The 27,496-nt window shown below is 39.9% G+C and overlaps 1 protein-coding gene across 5 annotated transcripts; it reads left to right on the forward strand.

Annotated features, from left to right (window-relative positions):
• LOC135462023 (NGFI-A-binding protein 1-like) lies at window positions 1-27,496 on the forward strand. 5 transcript variants are annotated; one of them, XM_064739356.1, is made up of 11 exons: window positions 1-195; window positions 14,156-14,272; window positions 16,220-16,357; window positions 16,576-16,793; window positions 17,289-17,501; window positions 18,638-18,757; window positions 19,033-19,178; window positions 20,184-20,298; window positions 20,886-21,097; window positions 23,356-23,411; window positions 23,718-27,496. In XM_064739356.1, the coding sequence occupies exons 2-11, from the start codon at window positions 14,173-14,175 to the stop codon at window positions 24,539-24,541; spliced, it is 2,142 nt and encodes a 713-aa protein (XP_064595426.1). In that variant the 5' UTR covers window positions 1-195; window positions 14,156-14,172; the 3' UTR covers window positions 24,542-27,496. The 5 variants fall into 5 exon arrangements, with proteins under 5 accessions (XP_064595426.1, XP_064595425.1, XP_064595423.1 ...); XM_064739355.1 differs by lacking the exon at window positions 1-195 and adding an exon at window positions 247-1,142; XM_064739353.1 differs by lacking the exon at window positions 1-195 and adding an exon at window positions 8,444-8,711.

Here is a 27,496-nt window from a genome sequence, read left to right on the forward strand (position 1 = left end):
CGTGGGGCCGCTCACCAATCAGGTCTGGGGCAGGCAGCTGTGACGTCCGTAATCAGCAAACCTTATATGGCTATTCGCCTCAACCCCCACCCATCGCGCAGATCCGAGCAGGGACGGGATTTTCTGCCTCTCCCACGCTCACAAGACGCTGGCCCAGAGAGCCGAATCTAGAGGCAGATCGGTCGGGAAACACCGGTAAGTGGACATATTCTCACCGTATTTGTTCTATTGTGACTTATGTATGGGGTCAGTATGCCGAGTTAGTTGGGGAGATAGGGTGAGGGTTTGGGCCCGTGGGTCAGAGCGATGAGCAGGTCGCCGTGAATTCAACACGTCCCTATCGCGGCGACCAGCCAGGGTTAACACAATGTCGGGGCTGCCTGGCTTTAGCCTGCAACCCTGCGCTGGCTCGACCGCAGCTGACATGAACATACACCAAATCTAAACGGTCATCTCTAGCGATATTAGCCGCACATGTTTCATTTCCCCAAGGTTGTTGGACTCGGCCTGTCCCTGCCCCAGGCTTGGGGTGTGACAGCCACCCAACTGTATTACATGTGGCCAAGCTGTGTGCAGTATAACTGTTCATGTCTAGCAATAACGGTACCGTACTGTCACTGTCAACGGGCGATCCTGGCGAGCACCGACTCCCTTCAGAAGATGTTTGGCGATTTCTGGATACTGTCAGAAACATTTGTCAATACACAGACAATGGCTAATGTTTGTCGCACATGTTGTGTCTTCACAAATTGATTTTCTACGCGAAAGTTGAGTAATTTGTGATCTTCGAACGCGGACATTACGGCGCCTCGCGATGGACACATTGTCAGATTTGTCAGTAGTTCTGAGTCTCTCCACCAGGTGGCGCTGCCCAAACACTTTCCAGGCTAGCAGACGACAATCCACAGAAAGAGACACCGAGCGCTTATGTTGTGGTTTATGATGAGTTTGAGATATATAATTTTGATTTAGCTTTTAAATGTAACGTATGTTTTGTTTCCACGATGACAACTTACTCAAAATGCATGGCATGTGCGGGAACGTCAGTTTTGACGATGCTGCCGCCGTTGTTGAAGTGGGAATTACAATCGTTCCGCCCTCCGCCACTGATGACAGCTAGGCACGCATTCTGCACTGCAAATGTTGAGTATTCACAACATTAGTCTATGATTTTGCAACGTATCACCGAATATATGTTTTTTTTTTGTAATATTGAACATGGAATCTGGATATATTCGATTGTTATGGAGGGGTTATTAGATACAGTGGTAAATATATCTGTTGGAGGGCGAGCTACGCAGTGAAAGCTACGCACACACCTTAGCTAAAGAGACGAAATTCGGGCAATTGTTAAGCAACATGTTACCGGTACCCCATACTCAACCCATCTTTTGCCATATTGCCTTGTTTTTGATTTATAGGGGACTGTCCTGGGACCCGCCCCATTTCCCTCGCTCTTACTCTGTAGCTCTCTATCTATCAGTTTATCAGTTGAAGAACTCCAGCACTATATCAAGGATTGGGAGGAAAGGCAGTACTGTTGATTGTTTATAGAATTTTAAATGACAATATGGAAAAGTCATTTACTACGCCCATAAGGCTTAACAGAGTTCAGATTTGAAAAACATCTTTCACAGATAAACAATATGTACCATGGAATACAAGCTTGTGTGAGGTGAAAGCCCATTTAGAAACTAATGCATCAGGGGCCAAATTTACAAACCATAATATTTAGTCCAGGATGATTGACATGGACCTGTTGAAGGACACTGGTATACTGAGGGTCCTTTTTTTTTTCTCCTTCACTCCTATAACTGGGGGGCCTCCGTGGCTCAGTCGGTTAGCGCGCTAGCGCAGCATAGTGACCCAGAAGCCTCTCACCAATGCGGTCGCTGTGAGTTCAAGACCAGCTCATGCTGGCTTCCTCTACGGCCGTACGTGGGAAGGTCTGCCAGCAACCTGCGGATGGTCGTGGGTTTCCGCCGGGCTCTGCCCGGTTTCCACCCACCATAATGCTGGCTGCCGTCGTATAAGTGAAATATTCTTGAGTACGGCGTAAAACACCAATCAAAAAAAAAAAAAAAAAAAAAAACCTATAACTGGTCGCAGTCATGCAAATGAAAAGTTCTTGAGTATAACGTTGAACATCAATCAAACTGTGCAAAACTCATTATTCAAAATGTAATGAAATGTTATATGTGATGTATCACCTGGAACGTTACGAATAGCATTACGCAGGTGTGAATTGCTGACTCTAAAATATATTAGTTTATTTACTTGATTGGTGTTTTACTCCTTACTCAGAAATATTTCACTTGTTTGACGGCGGCTAGCATTATGGTGGGAGGAAACCGGACAGAGCCCGGGGGAAACCCATGACCATCCGCAGGTTGCCGACAGACCTTCCCATGTATGGACGGAGAGGAAGCCAGCATGAGGTGGGCTTGAACCACATTGGTGAGAGGCTCCTGGGTCATTACGCTGCTCTAGCGTGCTAACCACTGAGCCGCTTACCAACTGAGTCACGGAGGCCCGAGATTCTAAGATATAAAGAACGAGTGTGGCAGTCTTACAACTAAGTAGTCCAAAGATACAGCAGTGTTGGTAGCTTTTGATATCCCAGAGCTACTTTATCTTTTGAAGGGATTTATAGGTTCATGTGATCAGTTTGTGTTCAGGGGCCGATATGGGCCTTCATGAATTTATGGCTTTGTTAGGAAAATAGTACATTTATTGTCAAGACTAAAATGTCAGATGTCCCATCAGAATGCTTTGATTTCCATATAAACTGTAGACTTCTTGGCTAAAATTTTCTTAAAGGAGAAGAAAATTTCAATATCAAACAAATACCATTGAAAAGAGTATGCATTTCCTTGCAGGTGCATGCCATAGAAACAATTCTGATATGTACCTCAAGTTGATATATTGTAAAGAAAAGTCAGCGCCAAAATCGGCTGTTGGTGGCAGCATTTTCCCTAAGAACTAGTCCTGAAGTCTTCTGTGCTAGGAGGAGAATTGCCGTCAGAAACTGCTGAAGTGCAGTTCTTACATTTCTGGTAGAACTCTTCTTCCCAGAAGGTAGCGAACAGTACAAAACAGTACAGTTCGTTTTCCGCTTGACAATCGGGATACTGGAATGTTGAACATAGGTTCCGAGTTTACACAAACAAGCCGGCAGTTCTAACCACTCTCATTGGCTGAGAAGCAACACACCCCCAGCATAAATTACGGGGTGTTAAAGATGAAGGACGCAATGGACTCAGCGATTTATGCCAGCTTTGCCTTTATGTGTGTGGCGAGGAAAAATCACAAACTTATGCAACAGGCACTACAAGATAGAAAAAAATGTGCTCTTTTCAGCCTAAAGTGTCATTGTTTTCAGCCTATAGTGTCATTGCTTCTCCTTTAACACATATTTGGCTTTCTACAGCTGGTCACCTTTGTGGCATTCTGTATTATAGACTAGTAATGTTCGATCATTTCCAAATCATATGTCATTATTTATAGTATTGTTTGTGTGGTTGTTTTATTCCTGGCAGATTTAGATTACATTTTTTTTTGTAAAACTAAGCACAGCTTGAGCTGGTAATATTTCAGTCTTCATCCATATTGTTCTTTCTTGGAGCTCAAAAGTATTTTGATTGGCTGTTGAGCTGAACACTGTGGGCCGGTCAGATTGGCAAAAGATACTGTGGTGTACATAGCACATATGTCCTTTTGTATTTGTATTTTATACGTCATATAAATGCTCATGTCAGGTAGTATCTTACTAAATAGTAGTTTTCACTAAATGCCAACTTAAAAAGCTTGTACGTGTGGTTAAAAAGAGATGTGCAGGTACATGTACATGTATGCTTCGAAATTTTGAGACCATATTTTGCTTGGAATTAAAATGGCTATCATTTGGGCAAACATAGAGTGGGGACAGTGGTTAGATACATAAACATAATTTCTCTGCAAGGCTTTGCTGTTTGTTTTCCCAGCCGTTGATGCTGTCACATCCTGTCAGGTTTTTCAGGCTGCAGCGTGGGATAATGTGCAGGGAGAGTGAGGAGGCGAGGGGAGCTGTCATAGCATCCAGGGACAGAGATCACATGTTTGTCTTTCTGTGACACTGGGGAATGGAACACACTGTCCACTCACCCACCTCAAACTGGGTCTCTGCACCCTCTGAATTGTTCATACCTGACCACCATCAGTGTTAATAACTGTGCTTAAGGGTCTCGCCTGTCTTGAACAGTTAACACTGCCAATGTATTGATGAGTTCAAGAAAACAAATACACAATTAATCACTGTTGGATGAGTTTATCCCACTCTCTTACTAGTCATCTCCTCAGATTGGCCACTGTTGTCTTAACCAGCAATTTCCTATAACCATATCACTCTTGGCTTTCACCTTTTTTCTCCCTCACTCCCCATGTTGATCTTGATCTATCTAGCATATTTGATAATTTTGCTAGCCACCACCCTCTCCATCCTGTGTCCTATGATGTAGGTGCCCATGTGTGGCTTCTGCCCATAGCGCTTTTCCTTTGTTACTCCCCACTTCTTTATTAACCCCTTAACCTGCCATCGCCTTTTGCCTCATCCCTGTCCCCTATTACTGAGTGGCAGGCTTTGACATCCAGTTTAATTGCACGCTGGCCCCTTTATATAAAATGCTGTTAATTGGAATGCATCAAACTAGAATTTTGGGTCAATAGTTCCAAGGCAGGAGGGATTTCATTCCTACATGTAGCTAGCTGTTATATGGATAATTAATTCATATTATACAGTTATTAATATATTTAAAATTATTGATGTCATTGTTGAAGACATTTTCAAATAAACCCACTAAGTGTACATTTAGGTTCATTCCTGTTGAACATGAATCTTGAATTCTGTACTTTTTCGTGAAAATGGCTGCACATGGATGTAGAACATGTGTTACATGATGTGGTGTTTATCCCTAGTTGTCAGTCAGGTTTGTGGTGTGGGATCTAACTGCCCCCCTATGGGTGGGTAATACAGGGACAGGTCAACCTTGTTAACAGCATTAGTTCAGGAAATCCAGGTTGTCAAAGAGACCCGTATTATCCCGCTACAATGTGGTGGATGTGATGAGAGTCACACCAGTGACGAACACTTGCTGCAATGACTGATGTATCTATCCATTTGTCATGCTGACAAAAAATTTCATTTCAAAAAAAAAGAAGAAAACCTCGAAGTATTGTTGAGCATCTGAATGTGGAGCTGTATGATAGTTTAGGAGAAAGCCTCCAGACTACGCCATGGTTCTGTCAGCAGACCCTGACATTAGGCTTGATAATAGGATTATCTGTATAACCACTGCCAACTCTGTCAACTTTTATCTCTCCTGAAGTCTACAACCACCACAAGCTCTGTCAATTTTTATCTTCCTACTAGTCATGTGCTGTAGAACACATGTGGATAGGTAAGGATTTTTTTCCACCTGAAAGTTCCAAAAATGTAGCTAGTCCAGTACATGCGAAACCAGGCTTTCTAGGCAAACTGTGTAAAAGTGATTAAGGTTTTTAGCCAAAGTATATGACATAAGATTGATTTGTTGAGTTATGATATTGTGTTTTTATTATTTCTTTCTTTTTTCTTTTTAATCATAAGTAAAGGACTGGCAGATTTGTGTTTCACATGTCCTTCTAAATCAGATTACATGCATATATGTATGTAGTTCAGCAACTACATTGATGTAGCATTAGGTAAGGTAAATGTATGGGACTGAATATGTTTTTGTGCTGCCACCACCACCACCACCACTGACTGCTCTGGAGTTGGCCAGTGCAGTGAGTGTCCCTTGCCAATGTAGAGACTAGGGCCACTTCAGTACAGCTGTGGGTAGGGCTGGTCTGTGCTTGTGAAAAGCCAATTTGAACCTGTTTTCCTGGCACAGGCTCAGGAAATGATGGGGTTAGCTCAGTGTCAAGCAGACTGATTAGACCCCATGAGAGTGGGGGCTGCAGAATGGCAATTTCCCAGGGGATGGGCTCTGTCCAGGGTAGACACTGTCAGTTTTCAAGCCCAGGTCTCTCCCACCTCCGGGTTTGTGCTGGCTGTGGGTACATCTATGGACTCACTGTTGGTATAAGTACCCTGGTGTACTAAGCACAACTGTTGCAGCCTATCTACATCATTGTTCTCCCCAGCTCAGATAATGGGAGGGTGAGGCTTGCCCTACAGCTATATAATCTTCATGGGGTGGGGGAATCAAGGAAGCTCTGTTAGCTGTGCTCCTGGGGACTGGTCTATTAATAGGGAAGGGAATGTGTAGGGCGGACAAAGCCTTTCTCCCCCAGAGGTCAGCTGTGGGCTTCAGTGTCCGCTCCTGGACTCTCCCTACCCCTGGGTCACCAGGGACGGGTTGCTATGGTTTCCAAGCAAGGGAGGACTGTGTTTCAGTTGTAGTCCAGCCTCCTATTTATCTTGCATCATTGACCAGTTGCTTTTATGTGTAACAACAGCTCTGTGTAAGTGGTTATCAGTTGAATAGGATCAGCATTTCTTATTAATGTATGAGTTGAGAAGTCGTTTATTGAAGGATTTAATGCTGAAGTTTGTCTTAGTTAAGGGAACGATTGATTATTCATTTCACAAGGTTGGCTTGAATTTTTAGTCCCCATGATCTGGTGGGTGTAGGGGAATGGTGGATGTAGTTAATAAACATTTCTATGTACTTGAGTCTGTTAGACCAAGACATGTAAGCCTACAATAATGTAAGTTCACAATTACCAATATAAAGGGAGGCAACTTCATGCTTGTTGCCAGGCACCCTTTCTGTCCAGGTTAGGTCCTTCATTCTTTTACTTATTATTAATTTGTTCCCATTGAAGTGATTCCACACTAATCCACTTGTGTACATAAATTCATCTTGATACTCAACACTTTATTAGTAACAATGTTGACACGAATAAGATTTTGTGTTAAAGTGTCACTTTAGGTTGTGAAATCTTTACAGTCTTTCTTTAGGCATTATATAAAGGTTTTTGACTGCTATATGAGGAGAGAGATATCTTGCCTGACATTTTCACTTTGTTTTTTCAAATTGAATTGCTTCAGGTCTGTTTGTACATGAAGAACAATTAGACAGTTTGCTAGTTATTCTTTTCAGACTGCCACAAATGATAAAGCTATTTCATTTAATTTTAGGGAAGTAAATTTTGATGTCTTTGTTAAAAATTGCATGCAACATTTTTCAGATTTTTAAGCCCACTGTTCATTATACATTTTTTTCTGATTGACACTACCTAGAACCTTCCACTAAGTGAACAACTTCAGCAAGCCACATTTTATTCTCACTGAGTGTGATCCCATCTTTTATTTGGTAACCTGGCAATATATTACCTACGAATTATAATAGTGGCCATTGTTTTACAGTGGAGCTGTAATGATAATGCGTGTGGTTAATTTGAAGTGGCTTGAATTGTCTTACTTGTTAAAAAACTGAGGATACAAAAAAAGTTGTAAGTATGTGGAAATAGCCTGGAGAGACAGTGAGTGTGTACCGTGGAGTTGTGATCAGAGTGCCGGCTTGTTTCCGAGCACCTCCACACACCCACCTGTGCAATAAGTCATAGGACCCAGCAAAGTGGCTTGATGAAGACTTCAGCTGTGTGCTCCTGTGCCCCCAGGCTAGTCAGGAGATGTCTATATTTGTGGTATTCATACACTGCCACAGACAGTTTGGCTTTATGTATGCATATATACGATGTAAATGGCCAATGTGTTTTTTAAGTACTGCCTTAGACATCAAATCTGAACCCAGGTATCAGTGACACACATTGTTGTGGTAACTGAAATAGTTTACTTTCCCATCACCAGATAAAAATTTGACTTTATGATAATGCTGAAAGTAGTCACATTATTAGGCTAGAAAGCTTTACGCTGAGTGGAGAGAGGTCATACTGCTGCCAGGCATACTACCAATGGACTCAAACAAAAACGGTTTTGTTTTTCATTTATTAAGAGGTAAATTTATTGGAGGGGCACCAGAGTTTACTGTGCCTGTGTCAGTGTGAAAAGTGACTGTGATAGCTCTGACTAAGGAACTGTAAAGAGGCGAGGTCCAAGGAGTAGGGAGAGAGAGGTGGAGGCTGACAGAGATTTCTGCCTGGCTGATTCAGTGGAGGTGGAAGAACCCAGTACTGTATAACTCCAGGCAATCAGCTCTCTACTAACATTTCCTCAACCAGAGAAAAAAAGGGAGAAATTCAGCTGAAAACAAAAAATGTTGAAGTTAGAAAAACTGTGCAGTTGACTGCAGCACCAGATGCATGTATTAGCGCAGCATCTCCACATGCTGATGTAGCCTTTGCTACCACAGAAGCTGCCTGATATTGATGTAGAGAAATTGCTACTTTTTTTGCCTCCCCGCTTTAATAAATCTGGGACTTGTTCGGTGAAACGCTGCTGGTAAGAAAAAAAAAAAAAACAAAAAAAAAAAAAAACCTCTGGTTGAGAAAAGCTGTAGTTTAGGCATTAAAACCCGGCACACGTTCTGTGGAGTACATAGAAGGCACAGTGGATCGATTGGGAAGACGTGCAGGCGGCTCTCCGCGCTCCACCATGCTACAGGCTGGCCAGGAGATCCTCCCCTACATGCTCTATCTGCCCCCATGGGTTTGGGATGAGGCAACGGTGGGACGCTCAGCTGGGGACAGTATGAAAAACAGGACATGCTTTAAATACCCGGACCCAGGTAAGGGGTACAGCATCCCCCTCACACTCTCTATTCCCCTCCACTTATGGCCAGGATAGCCAGCTAAACTTTGATGTCCTGAGGGACAGTAAGCTTGTCACTGTTACATTGTAACGTCCCACTTGTGAGCAAACATAGTACATGTTAAAGTTTTTCTGTTGGTGGATTGACACTGTACATTTGGATCTACTATGTAAAAATATCAATAAAATTGAGGGTCAGAGTACAACAAATTCTGAAACCTGATGTGCTATGGTTACTTTATGTACTGCCAGCAAAGTAGGCTTACTGGTTCAAATTTGAACGTTTCAGATACATGCAACCCATTTATCTTCTTCAGTCGTGATTCACAGTGATCTACCATATTATATTTGTTCTGTTCATTATAAAATATATGTTAATAAATATACATTTACATTTATTTATTTATTTAATATTTTATTTAAATTGTGTACACAGGCATTTTGTGTGTCAAAAAGACATAAATTTATCACAAACAATAAAAACAAAGAAAAGGTGAAGTATACATTTAGAAATAAATAATACATGCAGTAAATTTCATGTGATTATACATGTACGTTCATTCTTTCTGAAATATTTACATCTGGCAATGAGTTTGGAGTTGCATTTACCAATTTTTAAGATGGGCATTTGTGCTTAAATGGGGCAATTCTGTTATGCATATTGCAATGACGTGGATAGGGCCATAGTGTCCATTCATTCAGGTATGTCATGCATTTTTGTTTGTTCTCGTCGTAATAGTGTGTACTCCTGAATGACTATCTGTATTGTTAAAGTTCTCAAGGTGAGAAAACACCCAGTTATAGGGCATATCCATGATCTACGTGGACATTCGAACTGTATTTGAGTATTTAAGGAATTACATGTAAGGAGTTTGTGATAACAGGTGTATGCATACACATGATAGTTCTGGTCAGCATGACATATACATGTAGTAGCTGCATTTTGTTTATTGCAGATTCATTCATAAATGTTCTCACCTGATTTGTCTCTTACTTTATAATAGAGTATGTTGGGAGTGCATACCTTCCCAGAGAGATGTATTTGTAGTCCATATACATGTACTTGGTAAGGAAAGTGATCATGATTGAGAATGTTAACTTTGTTCTTGTCAGAGCTTGATTGAGAGTGAATAAAATTAAACACATCATTTGTACAACACAATGGTACGGGTGTACAGGGAGTTTGAGCATAGTGATGGAAGAGAAAGTGTCTGCACTGTCTGTGCCAGAGTGTAATGATAGAGAGTCAGATGTCAGAACACTGATTAGGAGTGTATTGTTTGTTTATTTCAGTGGGATACTGAACAATATCTCGCCAAAAAAAGTGACTTTCATGTTGTAAGAATTTAAGGGAGTGGCCAGAGCAACCACCTCCATAATATGTCTCAGTGGAAAAAAAGTGCAAAGGAGCTTAATGTAAGACTAACAGTGGAGTCATTATGGAGAAACATAATGATGTACATAATAAGTTAAGTTTTATCATAGTTGGAAATGTTAGGGGAAGAGCATTATGATTTTAATAATTAGGACAATCAGCTTTTGTGGGAAAATACTATAATATCATGATGGCAGTAAGAAACAATCAAATAAATATAATATCATGAAAATTGTATGTTTGACTCGTCAAATGTTGTAAAGATGAAATATGATAAACACTTCAAAAGCTTATCTTTCTTCTATTCACTGACATCATTCACATTGTTGTTTAGAGTTCAAGTATTTTTGGAGTGCAAAACTGTTATCTGTTGCCACTTTTGTGTCCCCTTCCTCTGTGCCTGAAGTATGAAGTGTGTAAGTCTGATGGAGGTGCCCGTTGTCGACTTCTCAGTGATACTGGCCGGCTTACGCTGTATGATGTGATGGCAAGGGTCTTAGCTGTGCAGTTTCTGGTCTCCTGTTTACATTGTGCTCCTGTTGAAGAGTTGCCAATACCTATAGATAATATTGACTCTCCCAAACACCAGCTAATATGTCTCAGGTGTTAAACTGACATTTCTTATCAATCTGTTTGGAGACTCCTTATTTTATTATTGCTGAGATTTACTGCAGTTGTTGCAGTCAGCAGGTGTCCTTGACAGAGGTTCCATGTATAGCCTCATTAACTCTCCCGTCACCCTCCGCATCACTGCCTTTGATAAAAACTACACAGTGACTGGGAAAGGAAAAGACATGCTTTTTCGTAATGCCTGGTTGAATATTTAATATAGCTTCTGAATTGTTAATTTTTCAATATTTTGTTCTTGAATGAAAACAAATTTTCTTTTTATAGCTCCCTCAAATGTGTTGTTAGGAGGACAGGGATGTTGAATGTATGTTTTCACATGATAGTCTGTGTTGTAATTGTATAACACCACAAACTCTCCAATGGTTGGATGTGAAGATTTCTGGAAGAGGTGTTATTTTTTTCTCCTGAGAGACTTATTTATGTAAGATGAGAGGAGATTAGATCGTCCAATGATAGCTGCTCTTCATGCCCAGCCAGCTATCCAGGATGTAATAAATGTAGGTTATGTGGGAATATCTACTATTGGCAGATATATTGATCATCATATGGTTATTTGTTTTAAAAAGTCATGCTATATCAAGTGTTTCCATTCAGCAGGACTGGTGGAAAGGAAATGGCCGCATGGGACTTGAAAAAAAGCATGAGATGCTAAATCTGATTGCTGCATCTAATGAGATGCACTTCTAATTGACTCGATAGAGAAAAAAATCTTTAAAAAAATAGCAAACAATTAAGTTGGCGTTTAGTTAGAAACTTATACACATTGTCAGTGGAAACAAGCTTTCCGTGTACTGTGTGATATGATTTCCTGGATGTTTTTTAATAATGCCTTGGAACAAGCGACACAATTTGTAGTCATATCTAATGCCTCAGCCAGACTGAGAGGATATATCTCATCAGTGTTTTGTGTAGTAACATGTATTGATGTCAGTATTGGGAGTAAGGAAGACCTATCTCTGACACATTACGCAATAGAATTTGGTGAAAATGGAATAACATACATTGCATTCTGTGCCAACTAGACCCCTGCCCTTCATGTGGACTTGAATATATGGAAAATTGTTGACGTTCTTAAAGATGAAATAGTTTTGGGTTCCACAGGTAAAGTTGTCGGCCCATCTTTATACCAGAGCACATAACCTGTGTACACACAGACATTTTTGTCATTGTTGTAAAGTGCAGTCTGTTGGGTCAGGTAGTAGAGCTGGGCGAGGGTTTGCCCATCTCTGGATTATCATGATGCCAGTCGCCCGTTCTCTCTCTGCCACAATCAGCCTTGTTTTATTTTTCTTTTCGATATTCTCTGTTTGTACTGTTGCTCATTTCTTTTCGAAGCCTCCAATAGGTGCATGCCATGTCTCCTGTGGCACTTTTCTTGCGCCTCCATCTTTTCTGACTGTGACATCATCATGACATTACATAGGCCTATGCTCATATAAAGCTCATCTTTGTCACCAAGTTCTTATTCCTCCTTTTTTGGGAATATCCTATCACTGATATGCATGGTAACATTTTTAATTCTATGAAACTCTACCAGCCACCAGAGGGCATATCTGAACTGTAATTTTGAGTTCGCCAGTGAGCAAGATGATGAAAAAGAACGCTAGGTTTTTGCAGGGAATAGAACGTTTGTATCAGTTGTTTTTGATATTCTCCAACAATAATCTATTGTTCTGTGTTGATGTTAGAATTAACATACTTTGCTAGTTTTTTTTTTCCTTCTCCGAAAAACATGTTGGACCCTAGATAACAAGCTCTTTATTATTTGTGCTAACACCGAGTGATGTTCATTTTTTTTTTCTTTCTGGTTTAATTTAGTTGTCGTGACAACAAATAGATGCACCCAATGATCTGAGGGTTAGAGGTGTACTACAGGGCAGGAATATATTTTCTTCAGGCATTGTAAGACCAGGCCCCATCCAGCTGGCCTGGCCAAGGCTTAGTCCCCTTATAATCCCCCCAAAATGTCTAAATCTAAATCAAATGTCAGCCTCTCAGTTTTTGCCATGTGTCACATTAGAGCAGGATGTATGTGGTGTTTTTTTCAGAGAACTCTTTTTGACCAAGTTTAAAATTTGCTTGAAGTTTTTACATGTTATGAACTAGAAAGGCAGTGGGAAAATTTTTCATTTAAGATCATCTTGCTTTTTTAAATTACATGTGTGATTCATGTTAAGTTTGTGTTGTGTTAACTGTAAAACTTGATACATACTTCATTGTTTCCATATTGTATTCGTTGAAATACAAATATGTAGCTGATCCAGATGTTTCCTTGTATGAAAGAAACACACTCTATAGATGCTTGCTTGTCAGACGGTTTTGTAGGGACACCAAATATCTGTAGGTGAGAAGAAATTAAAACATATCATCACTATATTATGTATGTCTGTCTTTCAAGCAAATCAGATACTTATCTGTCAGCACAGACATAATTGTCTGACATTCTTTTATGTTGATGGTTCATATAATTACATACGCATTATATAAGCCTTGCTGTTTAAAGAAAGATTTATTAAAATGAAAAATCAAAAGATTGAAAGTTGATTACAGGCTTGCAGTCTTTCACAATCGCAAAATGTTGCATCATGCCCAGCAGTTTTCAGAAAAATTTGGGTCACAATCTCTGGACCTGTGCTTTGAGACAGTTTATACCTACATGTAGGAGAGGAAAGGCGTGAGCCTTTGATTGACTTATATCCTAGGTATTGCATCTGTACCGAACATCAGAATGGTTTTTTGAAAAAAATTTTCAAGATCTTCAAAATTTATGAAAATAACTATATAAACAGTAGTCTTCTGAGTACTTTTTTGTGTCAGTTTTGAGGACTTATGTTTTGGATGTTTCATTGGTGGGGGCTAATAGTGTGGAACAGGGTCGTGACTGAGGGCTGAGTGAGTGAACTGTACAGCTGGGGAGGCAGGGAAACTGCATGTAGATTGTTGGCCTATAGCTGGTTGCTTGGTGGTGAGGGTTAGTGCCAGGCCTGTGGGGTAGGGACTGAGATCCAGTCACATTGTGTACTGTGTACCCAACATTCCTGGTTTGCCCCAGCCCTCACTGGGCTGTGTTTGTTAGGCTAGACTGCCCGGCACACTTGAGCCCTGTCTTTAGCCAGTGTAAAGACCGATCTGTGTCCCCAGTGTGAGTTTTCTCTTATTGGCATGCCTTCATGGGAGGAACAAATTATTTGGCAGGTTTTCCATAGTCAGGATCCCCCAGCCACAGTCTGCTCAAACAAGCCCCAGCATGCCGACATGAAGCCTGGGGCCAGGGGGCAAGGTGAGGCCTCCCTCCATCTACTCGTACAACTATCCTCCTCCTACTGCTTTACTCTATCCTCTAACTTTTTCTCTCATACCAGAAAAAGCCTAAATGAGAAAATATTGAAAGTCTTCTCTTCGTTTATGTTTTGTAGAATCGTCTCCAGTTACCATGACGACCACCAACCCGTCAAACACATCAGAGTGGCAGCTATACCGAGTTCTCCAGAGGGCTAATTTGTTACAGTATTACGATGTCTTTATAGCACAAGGTATTACAACTTATTGTCTTGTATTTTTCATGTTCATGTAGTTACCTTAATAGAAGTTTCAGTCTGTTATGCTTTTACAACCAAGATATGCTGCAGAACTGCGTCTGTGTATTAAAGTTAAGAAGTTTCCACTTCCAGTTATTATCAGCAATCTGTAAATACCTGCAAGTATTTGTGATATCAACTATGAAGGAGAAGTGCTTCCTTATTGAGTCCCTCTACATCATATTATGAAGGGTAGTATACATGCATTTAGTCTTCTTATAGTTCTGATATAGTTAGTAACTTCATTTAGCTGTGACTACATTTTTTCATGTGCTGATGAAAAAAGGAGTATTGTTCAGTTGATTCAGGGTTTATAACTACATGTTTGATGTACATGTATTTATGGCTAAGTTAATGAGGGTTAACTGGGGTCAGGCACTCAGAGCTCTGGCCTGACAGGGGTACCGAGCGGGATCCTGAGGATGGAACCCACATCCCTGTGTGACGGATTGACTCAGTAACAAGGAAGTGTTACCTGGGAGAGGGGCGATCACAGGTAGAGCCACTCACCTGGCCATTGTCGTCAGCCTCCCACCTTTCAGGTGTCAGCCTTCAGACGCCTGAAATTCCCTGGACTAACCACTCTGCCACTCGGCTTGGCACAGCTTCCCTGATCCAGTCCCATAGGAGTGGTTACATAGAGGGATGGGCTTGACCTACTAAGTGTACAGCTTATTTCTGGTTGGGCAGCAGATACATCAATGACAAATGTGTAATGTTGCATGCCTCATATTGAACATCCATATGTAACGGGTACTGATATATCTATACATACAGGTGTGGCATGAATACAAATCTTCAATGCCATTGATATATATATATATATATATATATATATGTTGATGTATTCCTCATACTTGTGTATGTACTTGTAATGTGAACAGTGGCTAATGAGCAATTGTTGCCTGGGTAATTTATGTGAACAATTAGGCATAAGGCATTGTAATTGTGACAACAGCCTACATGTATGTGTAATTTCTGATCCAATATATAAGTAATTATATATACTATGTACTGTGTAGTAAGTAAAAACGTGACTTCGGCTGAAGGAAAATCAAGCATTTTTAATCTTGTTTGACTACATGTAATTGTACATGCAATGAAGAGATTTAGCAAAAAATGTCCAGATCACGATTACTGTAGAATGGGTGTACCCTAGTGTAATTGTGGTGGTATGTGTACTTAGTGGGTGGGGCAAAAGTTAGTGTTATTTAAGATAAAACACTGAACTACATGTAGTAATGTTATGGGTGGGTATTGTCACTAGACACTAGATGTGTATTTAATGTGATTTGTGCCTAAATGTATAAAGTAGGTGTGTCAGAGTAGGCAGACAGGGTACCACAGATTTTGGTATATGTCTGTTACATCATGCAGATACATGTGACCTGGGTTGACAGGGATTAGGGTGACTCATGCCTTTAAATAGACTGACATCCATCATTGTGAGTCTAGCTAAGAGCTGTTATTCCCCTCTGACATATACCAACTGATAATCAATCATGAGTTAATCTGTAAGGACCAAGTAATTCAGCTTTTGTATGTGGGTACCAAGAATTGAGATTTTGGGCAGTACAGATGAAAAACAATTTCTTCTCAATTTCATACAGCACTTCACTTTATTCTCTTATTTTAAGCTTTTAAGTTTTATAAGTTATAAGTGTATAAGTTTTTACAATTCAATCACAGCTGGTCTAAAAATGTTCCCAGGTGATGAATGTGTACATGTAACTGTGTATCATATGGTGTAGCATGTTAAGTGTGATTCAGATCCTACAAATGTGCTGGCACCCTTTGTATTTGGGAATTAAGTAGATGTGGTCTCCAGATAGATAAACCAGTTATAAAGTTTTATCCAATGCTGATGGTATAATATGAAATGGGTAATGTCTACCTGTACAGGTGGTGATGATGTGCAGCAGCTGTGTGAGGCGGGGGAAGAGGAGTTTCTGGAGATTATGGCACTGGTTGGGATGGCCAGTAAACCTTTACATGTCAGACGCCTACAGAAGAGTCTCCAGGAATGGGTGACAAATCCAGGTAAATCCTCTCATCAGGGAAACAATCCCACCAACAACTAATTTTATTTTTCACCTGAAAATCTCCTGTTTTCTTTTATAGATGTAGTGTTTGAATTTCACTTAAAATGATGCCCTAAAGTTATTTACACATACATAATACTGCTTTCATAATCGGTAGAACTGTAGAACCTCATTAGTGATACATCAAGGACTAATCTACCTTATTGCTTGTTTCAGCGGGGTTTCAGGGTCCTATGGTCCCCATGGGTGGATCCAGCAGCCCAGCCCCTGGAAGTATTAGTGCCACAGTTCGGGATCAAGCCTTAACTTACCCTGTACATTCCTCATCCGTAGTCACCGCACCCACTTGGACCCCACAGATGCCCCCAGCTTCTGTCAGCCCAACCAACTCCAACGGCTCCTCTGGGGCCTCTCCAAAATCAGATCTAAAAGACGTAAGAAACTGTTAGGTATTGTGCTTTTGAGATTGCTTTGAGTGAAAAATGTGTGTTTGTATTGTGTTACTTCAGTTTAGTGGGATGAGACTAAAACTGCTGTTGTATATAATGGATCTGAGAGTACATTTTTCAAATATACATGTGTAAAGTTGCCTATGTCTTGTATACACTTATAGTGATGTTATGAAGATACTAGTACATGGAACTTTTTTTATCAGTTTTAGTTTGTATATCTCCACTGCAAGTTCACAGTAACCTTTTGTTGGAAGAAGTCACAACTTTATGCACTGAAATCAAAATCACATGTTCAGACAATTATTCAATTTTCATCAAATGTCTTGTTGAGGAATAATGTGTGATTGTAGTTTATGGTAATGTTTGACTATTTGATATGTGCAGTGTTTTGAGTTGTGCTGTGTTTGTTTGATGTTGGTACAGCAGGCCATGTGAGCACACCCCTGTATAGCTGCGTGTAAATGTCTGGTGTTGCAGGACACGGCGATGATAGGAATGCTGTACCAGTCGGCCAGTCAGGATGGAATGCCCATCACCCCTAAACAGTCCACCTCGCCTGTTCCCACCCCTGTCTTAGTAGAGAGCCAGATACAGGCCATTGCCGATGCTGCAGAAAGACTTGCCAAAGACCTGCCATCATTTGAACCTAAAGGACTCAATCTTAAAAAATCAATTAACAGGGAAATTCAGGTAAATTCAACTTAGGAGCTTCTCAGCAGCTTTTCATTTACAGGTACATTGAAAAATAGCTAAAAACATACATCTACATGGATTTTATGTATTTGCGCTGTGAATGGCTTGTCAATAATGTTAACTTTGTGTCTTCATCTGTTCTCCAAATTAGACAGAAGTCCATGTAATTGAATAAAAATGGGTTTTTGTTTTGAATCATTGTGTTATTGATTTCTTAATATGGTAATTGTTAACTGCCCCAGAAGAAAGAATTGCAAATGCCATGATGTACAGATATAACATTTGTTTATACCAGAGACATTACTGTACCTGTTAACTGGATAAGCCAGCTGGGGTTTATGTGTGTATGAATCATGCCTTGTGTCTACAGTTTTCCCTTGGCTTAGTGTTAATTGTACTAGTGTTAGGGTAGGGATGAAAAAAAACTGGGTAGGATAGAGCAAGGCTATTTGGGTCATTGTTGTAGTCTGCCTGGGGCGGCGGAGTGCATTAAGGGACTGTGTGTGGAAGCTAAGGATAGGTCAGGGTGTGGGGATCTCAGGCACTGATGTATACAGTCTGAAGCTTGTCAGCTGACAAGTCAGGTGTGACCAAACCCACTCCCACAGTTCCCAGGCACAAATATTTTTATTTGCATTGACCAATGTTATGTGTAGCTTGTCAGAATTAAGGTCAAATTTTTTTTGTAACTCACATCACATTTTTATGAAAAAAAAATTATAGTTTATTCGAACTGGAGGCATTTGTTTGTTAGAAGTAGGAATTTTGGGCAGCAGAAAAACTAGTCCGGATTCAAGCCTTGCAAAAAAGAAAAAATGGGATTGGCAGTGTTTTTATTTTTTAAATATTTTTTTACTTTTCTGCTCAAGTGAGTTAAGTAAATTTCTGTGGGAAAGCTATGACTCTACTGGGGCTCTGGTGTGTGTTGGTGATCTTCAAGATTTGTTATTTTTACATTTGTAATAAACTAGCATAGTTGCATAATGCTGGTTGTTATGATATGGAATGAAAAAATGAAATGAGCAGTTGAAAGATTTTCCTAAAAATATTGATTCCATTGGGAAAAAATGATTAAAGAGGTTGGATGACTAAATTACCCGTATTTCTTTTTATGTTGCCATGGCAACCAACAGGCAGTGGTGAACATGACTGAAGATGATCCGTGTAGAATGGATGAACTAAGAAAATATGCTGCAATATACGGGCGCTTCGACTCCAAACGTAAAAACGACAAGCCAATGTCATTACATGAGGTGAGAGCTTTTTTACCCACTGTTGGCATTGCATGTTCGGAATAAACTGTTAAAAAACAAACCTCGGATTCAGCGCTAACTTTTTACCATTAATGATAAACAGTGTTTCTGCATGTTTTTCAGACTGCTATTTAGGTTTTAATGACAATAATTTCTGATGATTTCTACCAAGCCCAAGTAGATTTGTGCATTGTTGATGTATACAGCATTTTAGATGATGAGAGTTTTGCTGGCAGCTTTACTTTAAAGCAATTTCCTTTTCTGATTTTTCTCAGATTTCTGTCAATGAAGCCTCTGCTCAACTCTGCAAACATATTCCAGCTTTATTAACAAGAAGAGAAGATTTATTCCCCTTAGCTCGTCAAGTGGTCCGAGATAGTGGCTATCAGTATTCCAAGGGCCATTCGAGGTTAGTTTATATGTAAGTTGGTTTTCTACAACACTCATATAGTTAATGTTTAATGAAGTGTGTTAATCCATGAATTCAAAGATTAAAGATAACAAATTTAGAGATTTAGCGATTATACAGTGTATTTCAAATGAGTGGAGTGGGACTTGCTGCCTTAGATTGTATAATGCACTGGCTCGCTGTGACAATCATGTCACATGTTTGAATCCAGCTCCTACTGTTTTGGCTCCTTCTTTAGGCCAAGAAGTTTGTTTAATATCTGGTAAAGGTTGGTCAGTTAATCATATGACTCTGGCCTCTCTTCTCTGGCCTTCTGATTTTTCAGAAGACATGTTTATTTTTTCTTTTAAGGTTCATTTGATTTCGTTTTGATGTCTAATGTTATTCAAAATATTAGGATAATTACTAATGTACAATGTACATTGCATGGTTTGGTACACTTAAATTTGGTTGACATCGGAGAGATTAATATGGCGTGTTTGTGTTTATAAAGCCTGAAAGAACTTTCATGCAGGATTTTAACTGGACTACATGAATCATTAAGTAGCACCACGCATGTGAGACACTTGGCAAAAATCATAAGTGTATTCTCAATCTTAGGCTGTGGTTTTTCTCTCAAGTTGTCAGAATGGAAAATTAAGTTTTCTGAGGAGGAGGTTTTATTCAACAACATCTAATAGTGGAGTTTTTAAAAGGAAAGGCAATTTTGGCTAGAATATGGAATTCTGTTGTTTCTTTCTCTTCTCTTGTAATTTGAAATTCAGTTTTATGCAGAAAGCAGAAATATTGTTCTAAAAGAGTTTAAAGAAAAAAAATTGCATTCTTCGGAAATGATAGATTTGAATCATAGCTGTGGACTGAAAAAAGAGACAGTAAAAAACTAATTGAAAGGGAGTATTTTTCTATCTGTGATATCAGAGTGACATGAAATGCCAGTTTCTCCAAGCAGGAAGGAAAAGGACAAAAAAAGTATAGTAAATTTGTCAACGCAAGTAACTAGTGTGCGATTTTTTCCAGGGGGTCGAATGAGCCACCTTCTATCAAGAAGATGAAAATGGACCCAGTATTCCTGCGCTTATATGACAATAGCCAAAAAACTGTGAAAGCTGAACTGGACAAAATACACAGAGAGGTGAGCTGGCCAATCTAACTATCAAAATTTATCATTTTTTTTTGTATGGCAAAAATTTAATGAAAATGAGAATATCACATTTCATTTAACATTCAGCATTCAGATGGACCTACTTCCCTCTAGGCTAGGATTTGGAGCTGGAGTAGTCCAATCTCAAGTCTGGAGGGGGGATAAGTTGTTTTTACTAAGATTTCCAAGCCAGCCTCTCCCTCTTCTCAGCCTTCTCATTCATTGGCTATTGTTGTTATGCATACACATAAAAACACTGAAAATTATTCCTTGTCACTCTGATTTGAAGTACCTCATAGTTTGTTGATTTCTACTTCACAGCTATTAAATTCACATCATGCCAAAAACGTGATTATCTCAAAATCACCATTAAGGGTATATGTTAGCAAGGTGTAATTATTCAGAGAAAAAACTTTATTCCCCCCTTTGTATTTTCTAAATTTCTTAAGGCATCAAGCATCATAATAGTGTCCAGGATAAGAGAAGTACCTTTGCTCCATTTTACAACTCATGGACAGTTTGATGATGACTTGATGTCATAGATTGTGAACTGATAGCTGTTTTGTGTGTGCTTTCAGGAAAGAATGACTGTGATACACTCGGAATTGGCCCAGATTAGCACAGCACAGGAAGATCTCAAGTCACGGATACAGTTAGCCAAAGATTCCCAGGATTATACTTTAGTGCACAATGTACAGGCCCAGTTAGAAACTTTGATGTCTAGACAGGTTCAGTTGTTAAGTGAGCAGAATGATCTGGTGGTTAAACAGCAGAAGTATGAAAAATATATGTAAGTATCACGCCCACACATTAACGACAATTAAAGAGAAAGAAAACTCTGACATGAAGTATATATCAGATGAAAGTCCATAAATACAGTTCAGTTTATTTATTTAGAATTTTTCAAGCGAGTAAAATTGGTTTCTTATATCTAACCATGTTGGGACCGTAGACCTCACATCAGATTTTTGCCAATTAACACACATTCATGGATAATGCTAGATTTCAAAATGCAGTTAAGTATAGATCTATGAATGCATAATAAGGATTTTGAAATGAACTAGTCCAAGACAAAAATGTGGCGGTGACATCACTGTAACCCTTTTGGTCACTACAGACAACTGTAGAATCTGATGTTTTAAAAACCATTTTACACGGTTGGAAAAATTCTAAAAAAAAACAAATTGATCTATTTTCCTGGACAGTGTTTAATGGTCTTTTATCTGATATATACATGTATTTGATTTTATTTTAGTGTATTGTTTGTCTTTGATATATGTTGTATGATACACAAGATATCTCTTGATATGTGCAGTGTGTAATTGTCTTCTTCCAATGTAATGTGTTCTGTACTGGACAACTCCTGATGTGTGATTTGTGCTTTAGCTAAGAACTGGTGGTGTGTGCTATGCTGGAAGCTCTTGGTGTGTGATATGGGCTGTAGCTAAGAATTTTTGATGCATGTACATGTAAGTGCTATGTTGTGTGGTTGACAGCTCTTGATGTGTGCTGTGCTGGGCAGCTCTTGGTCTGTGATATGGGCTGTAGCTAAGAATTCTTGATACATGTACATGTAAGTGCTATGTTGTGTGGTTGACAGCTCTTGATGTGTGCTGTGCTGGACAGCTCTTGGTCTGTGATGTGGGCTGTAGCTAAGAATTCTTGATACATGTACATGTAAGTGCTATGTTGTGTGGTTGACAGCTCTTGATGTGTGCTGTGCGGGACAGCTCTTGGTGTGTGATATGGGCTGTAGCTAAGAATTCCTGATACATGTACATGTAAGTGCTATGTTGTGTGGTTGACAGCTGGTGATGTGTGCTGTGCTGGACAGCTGTAGGTCTGTGTTATGGGCTGTAGCTAAGAATTCTTGATACATGTACATTTAAGTGCTGTGTTGTGTGGTTGACAGCTCATGATGTGTGCTGTGGTGGACAGCTCTTGGCCTGTGATATGGGCTGTAGCTAAGAATTCTTGATACATGTACATGTAAGTGCTATGTTGTGTGGTTGACAGCTGGTGATGTGTGCTGTGCTGGGCAGCTCTTGGTCTGTGATATGGGCTGTAGCTAAGAATTCTTGATACATGTACATGTAAGTGCTATGTTGTATGGTTGACAGCTGGTGATATGTGCTGTGCTGGGCTGTAGCTAAGAATTCCTGATACATGTACATGTAAGTGCTCTGTTGTGTGGTTGAGAGCTTGTGCTGTGTGCTGTGCTGAACAGCTCTTGGTTTGTGATATGGGCTGTAGCTAAGAACTCTTGATACATGTACATGTAAGTGCTATGTTGTGTGGTTGACAGCTTTTGATGTATGATGTGTGCTGTAGCTGATAACTCTTGATGGGTGATGTGTGCTGTAGCTGACAACTCTTAATGTGTGATGTAGCTGACAACACTTGATGTGTGCTGTAGTTGACAACTTTTGATATGTGCTGCAGCTGACAACTCTTGATGCATGTATGCTATGTTGTATACTTGACAAGTCTTCAGTTGCACTGTGTGTTGTACTTGATGACTCTGGATTTGTACTGTATTGAAATAAAATGGTAGATGAGCGGACTGATCAACCTTAAGTTGTCAAATTAAAACTGAACAGAACAATATTTCAGTTGCATTTTTTGATGAATGTCTAGCCTTTTGTGACAAAACTTCAGTACTGTATTTTTACTTAATTTATGTCTTATTAATTTGTCGTTCCAATACAATGATGTGACAAGTGACCAGACTGTCACTTTCTCCAAAGCTCTATCTTTGCAGTGACATGCAGACTTGTCTGCCTTTGATACATAAATTCATGAGGAATTCAGCTAACATTATTATAGTGCTACCCACAAAACTGACACTTCATGGCAACACATGTCAGGTTCTGGCAAGGTTATTATAGAACTGCCGTGTACAGTATCCCTTCAGGAACCATCCTGCTGATGTCTGACAAAATGTAACCCTGGCAAGTGCCAGGAATTTTATGGAATAAGGTTAATTGACACAATTGTTTGCTTAATTTTGAAATCTCTGATTTTGTTGTTTTTCCATTTCCATTTCAGACAAATGATTTCAAAAGGTGCTGTAGGAAATATTTATGGCGATGATGATTATGCTGGTAAGTGCAATCAAAGTCTTTGGCACAGAGGCTCTGTGGTTTTGTCAGCCGTGGGTTCATTGAGGCTTCATATACATGCATATTGAGATTGTTAATTTCTTATGAGTACATCAAAACTACTTTATGAATAGCTTTAAGTAAGGTGTGTTAGATACATGATGATATGTGATTGCCCATGAGCTGTGCCATCCATAATCCAGCCTGCTGGCGTACAAGTGTTCAACACTTATCAAATAAATATGTAAATAAATTCTGCTTACTCTTACCTGTTCATGAGTAGTTTTAAGGTGGTGTCTTGTATTTCAGATTCCTCCAATCTCCCAAGTGGTGCATCCTCTCCTCAAAACAGCTTACATGATGGGGACGACTTTGATGGTGCCAAAGCAGAGGTTTACACTCTGACGCCAAGGCGAAATGCTCAGAAAACTAAACAGCTGGTGAAGGAGACACTGTTTGATGAAGGATTGCGTATCGCACAGCAATATGGTATGGCTGACTTCGCAGAGGAAATCATCGGTCTGAAGCAGCACACTGTGGGGGATGAGGATGAGGAGGTTAGTCCAGCCAGCAGGGCACATGCTAGTCGGGGGGCGCGCATGGAAAACAGTCAGCTGGGCATACGGGTCGAGGCAGCTAACAAACCCTGGCCCAATGGGAGTAGTGGAAGTAAGGACAGAGATGCAGAGGTTGAGGAGACATCCAAGGCTGATGTGTCTAAACTAGAGAGCCAAGGCAACGGCAGTGTCAATGGGGAGAAGGAAGGGACCAGCTCTGTAAGTTCTTCAAGTAGCCATGATGGTGCTGATGATCCTCCACCTCAAGAGGAGGCATCTGAGGAGGAGGAGGAAGAAGAAGCTGAGGTGTTGGAAATGGTTGTGAGTGATGAACAGACAAACAAGCAGACAGACAGACACTCTGAAAACAAACTACCGCCAGGCTCAAATGGCCTGGCCCATAGAGAGACAAGCACACTGCCCAGTGGCAGTACAAGTAAAGCCTGTTCAAATGTTGCGCGAGGACAGTCGTCCTTCATTTCCAGTGACAGCTCATTGACATACAGAAACATTGATGGACTATCCCCATGTGGGCCGCAGGACTTCAAACAGACTCAAGTCACATACTCCCAGTGATTTTCTGTCAATGTGTTTGCCTTTCATAGGCACCGGTAGTGCTGCTGTGGAAACTTTCCTCACATTCACAATATTGATGATAATAACAACATAAGTGCTTGAGTGTCCAGAGTGCCATTTGTGTGGTTGGTGTAGTGATCAGCGGGTTGATCAAATCTCCTGTCAAATTTGGACTGAGAATCGTGTAACGAATTGATTCTTCCCCCATGATTGCCCAAACTGAGCTTCCGGTATCATGGCTTGGTGGTGTGATTGTCAAACAGTCCCCCCAGCCTCTCAACTCTCCATCCGAAGCTACTCGCCATTTGAACAAAAGGAAACATTTATCAGTCATAATTATTAATCGGGTCATGTTTTATTCGGTATGGGACTCTTGTGAAAGATCAAAGAGACAAATCATAGCTTATCACAGACCATGGATCATCTGCAACTTCATCAAGATGCTCATCTTTAATCATGTGCCTATTAGCACGGTAATTAAAAGAACCATGTCTAGCATTCCTCACAATCACCAAAATTTGTAAAGGTGTGTTTGTGTTTCATGATTTCTCATTGTGTGCATGTCAAATTTTCCAGAACTTTTATCCTGGCAAACTGTGAACTTCATCATTGGTTTTGAGAACTGTCATTTCATGAGAGTTTATTTTTGTTCATCTGTGTTATAAAGACTGATTACACTGTTGATGTTGAAGTACAGAGCCTGATACATTCCTTTTACATGTTACTGTGTGTGCTATAAGTACAATTTTATGATTAAAAACTTAACTTATTTTCTATTGATACTTTGAAGGCGTCTGCATCTTCAGCTTCCAATTTAAACCATGTAATGGGTAGCTATTTTGTGCACATTACCAAAATTCTGATCTAGTATGTTTATATCTTTACTTGACATGAGCCTGTTTTCCACTATGTGATTAGTGTTAAACCTCCGCATCAATATCAGGTCGTGTGTGGGTAGAGTCCTGATGTGTACACATACCCTAAAGAGTTAATGTGGTTCAGCTGTGGTGGGTAATCTGTCAACAATCAACCTGTACGATCCTGTCCTGGAAGTCTGTATGTTTTTGTGTACAGTTCGAGCACTTGGAACAAATTTGTACATTGTGGTGGATATTCGGTCATGTCAGACTTTGTAACATCAAATTGTGTAGTGTGATAAACAGATGGGACAAGTAATCAGAATACATGGTCATTCTACCAAAAGCTGTCCGAGGATAACACATTTGACATGTTCTTGATCGGTTGATAGTTATGTATACCTTGTTAAGACGATACAGTTTTACAAGTGAGTTTTGCGCCATGTACGAATATTTGGTGCAGTGCAGGTTGTGTTCAAGTAATTATATGATCAGCTGTTCAGATGTGACTACATGTATGTATCTAAAGTCTCATTTTTCTTTGTACTTTTTTGGCACTTATTATTTCTCACTGATTTTTCGCACAATTGCCACTGTATTGTGGAAACTGATTTCTGTACATTGGGTGTAAAAAGGCATGGCCATGACTTTGATCTCTCTCATCTGAAGGCACTTAAAGTGTCTGTCAGCTCTATTTATTTGGTCCATGCTCATGATGTAGTTACCTGAGATTCCATGTGTCATGTTTGCTGGATCCAGATCACTTGTGATATTTTTGCCTTCAAAGTTTCAGTGTCGTTTTTCTAAGCCATCTACTCTTTCGTGTTAGCAAGATATCATGCCAGATCTTGTCTTTGTAGTGGCACTGCCAGGGTTACATTTTGTCAGACATCAGCAGGATGGTTCCTGAAGGGATACTGTACACGGCAGTTCTATAATAACCTTGCCAGAACCTGACATGTGTTGCCATGAAGTGTCAGTTTTGTGGGTAGCACTATAATAATGTTAGCTGAATCTGACCTATGCTGCCTGAGAAGGCCTCATATCTGAGAAGCATTATCAAAGTGGTACCCAAATCCAACCTGTTTTGTTGTTGAAACCCCCTTAAGACTGTGTCACAAGGTTTGCAGGTAACTGCCATGGAAGTGCCATGGAAACCTGGAGAGTAGGTCTGGAAGCATAGCTGTTAGTGTTAGGGCTTGTCATAATATCAGTCATGCATTGCCTGCAGGTGTATTCCACGAAGCTCAAAGTTGCTAGAGTTGCTATAATAGCATTTGCTGTCCAGATCCTGGTTTCTTATTTGCCTTCTAGCACCTCGAATTGTTACCTCTGTGATCACCCGTGCATAACCTGTTGTAAAGAACACTCTGAATCATCTTGTTGGTTTCTTTAATTTTGTTTTTTGCCTATGTGCTATCTTGCCCAGGCTGTTGTCTCATGTCTTATATTCAGTAAGTTCATATTGCTGGCTATGTAATCAGGGTCACTGTATTCCGATGTACATTGTATGTAAGCCAGGAAAGAGTAGTTAAGCTTTATACCTGTGGTGTTTGTCTGTTCAGGTGTGTGTTAAGTGAATTGTCACAAGTGTGTGCTGTGTTAATTACAGACCTATGTTTTGTGTTACAGGTGAAACGTTAAACAGGTCACTTCCATGGGTAAACATTGCCAGATACCTGTACATTGAAACACAGGAATATATGATATATATGTGTACATGTATATATGGGCGTACAAGTGTGCAATGTATATAGAGATGAAAAGTCCATGGAGATTGTTAAGTATTAATTAAAGGTCAGGTCATTTTTATATAACCAGGTGGTGCACACCTCTTAGTCGTACATTTCTGTTCAGGAGGCCTGTGTCATGCTTTAACTTGATGATAATCTAGAGAGTTTCCAGTCAGCGCGGGGTCATTCACTGTGTACTTGTGCATTTATATTCACTGGCTGCAGAGTTCGGATATATAAATATATATATGTATTAAGTATATATACGTATGTTGTCGTTGATGAAGGGATCTTTGTTAAGGATGTTGCATATTTCACTTAATGTGCATTGTCATTATTTAATACAAGAAAAAAGTAAAATGTCA

The sequence above is a fragment of the Liolophura sinensis genome, chromosome 1 (genome assembly GCF_032854445.1).
Source record: "Liolophura sinensis isolate JHLJ2023 chromosome 1, CUHK_Ljap_v2, whole genome shotgun sequence".
NCBI classification, from domain to species: domain Eukaryota; kingdom Metazoa; phylum Mollusca; class Polyplacophora; order Chitonida; family Chitonidae; genus Liolophura; species Liolophura sinensis.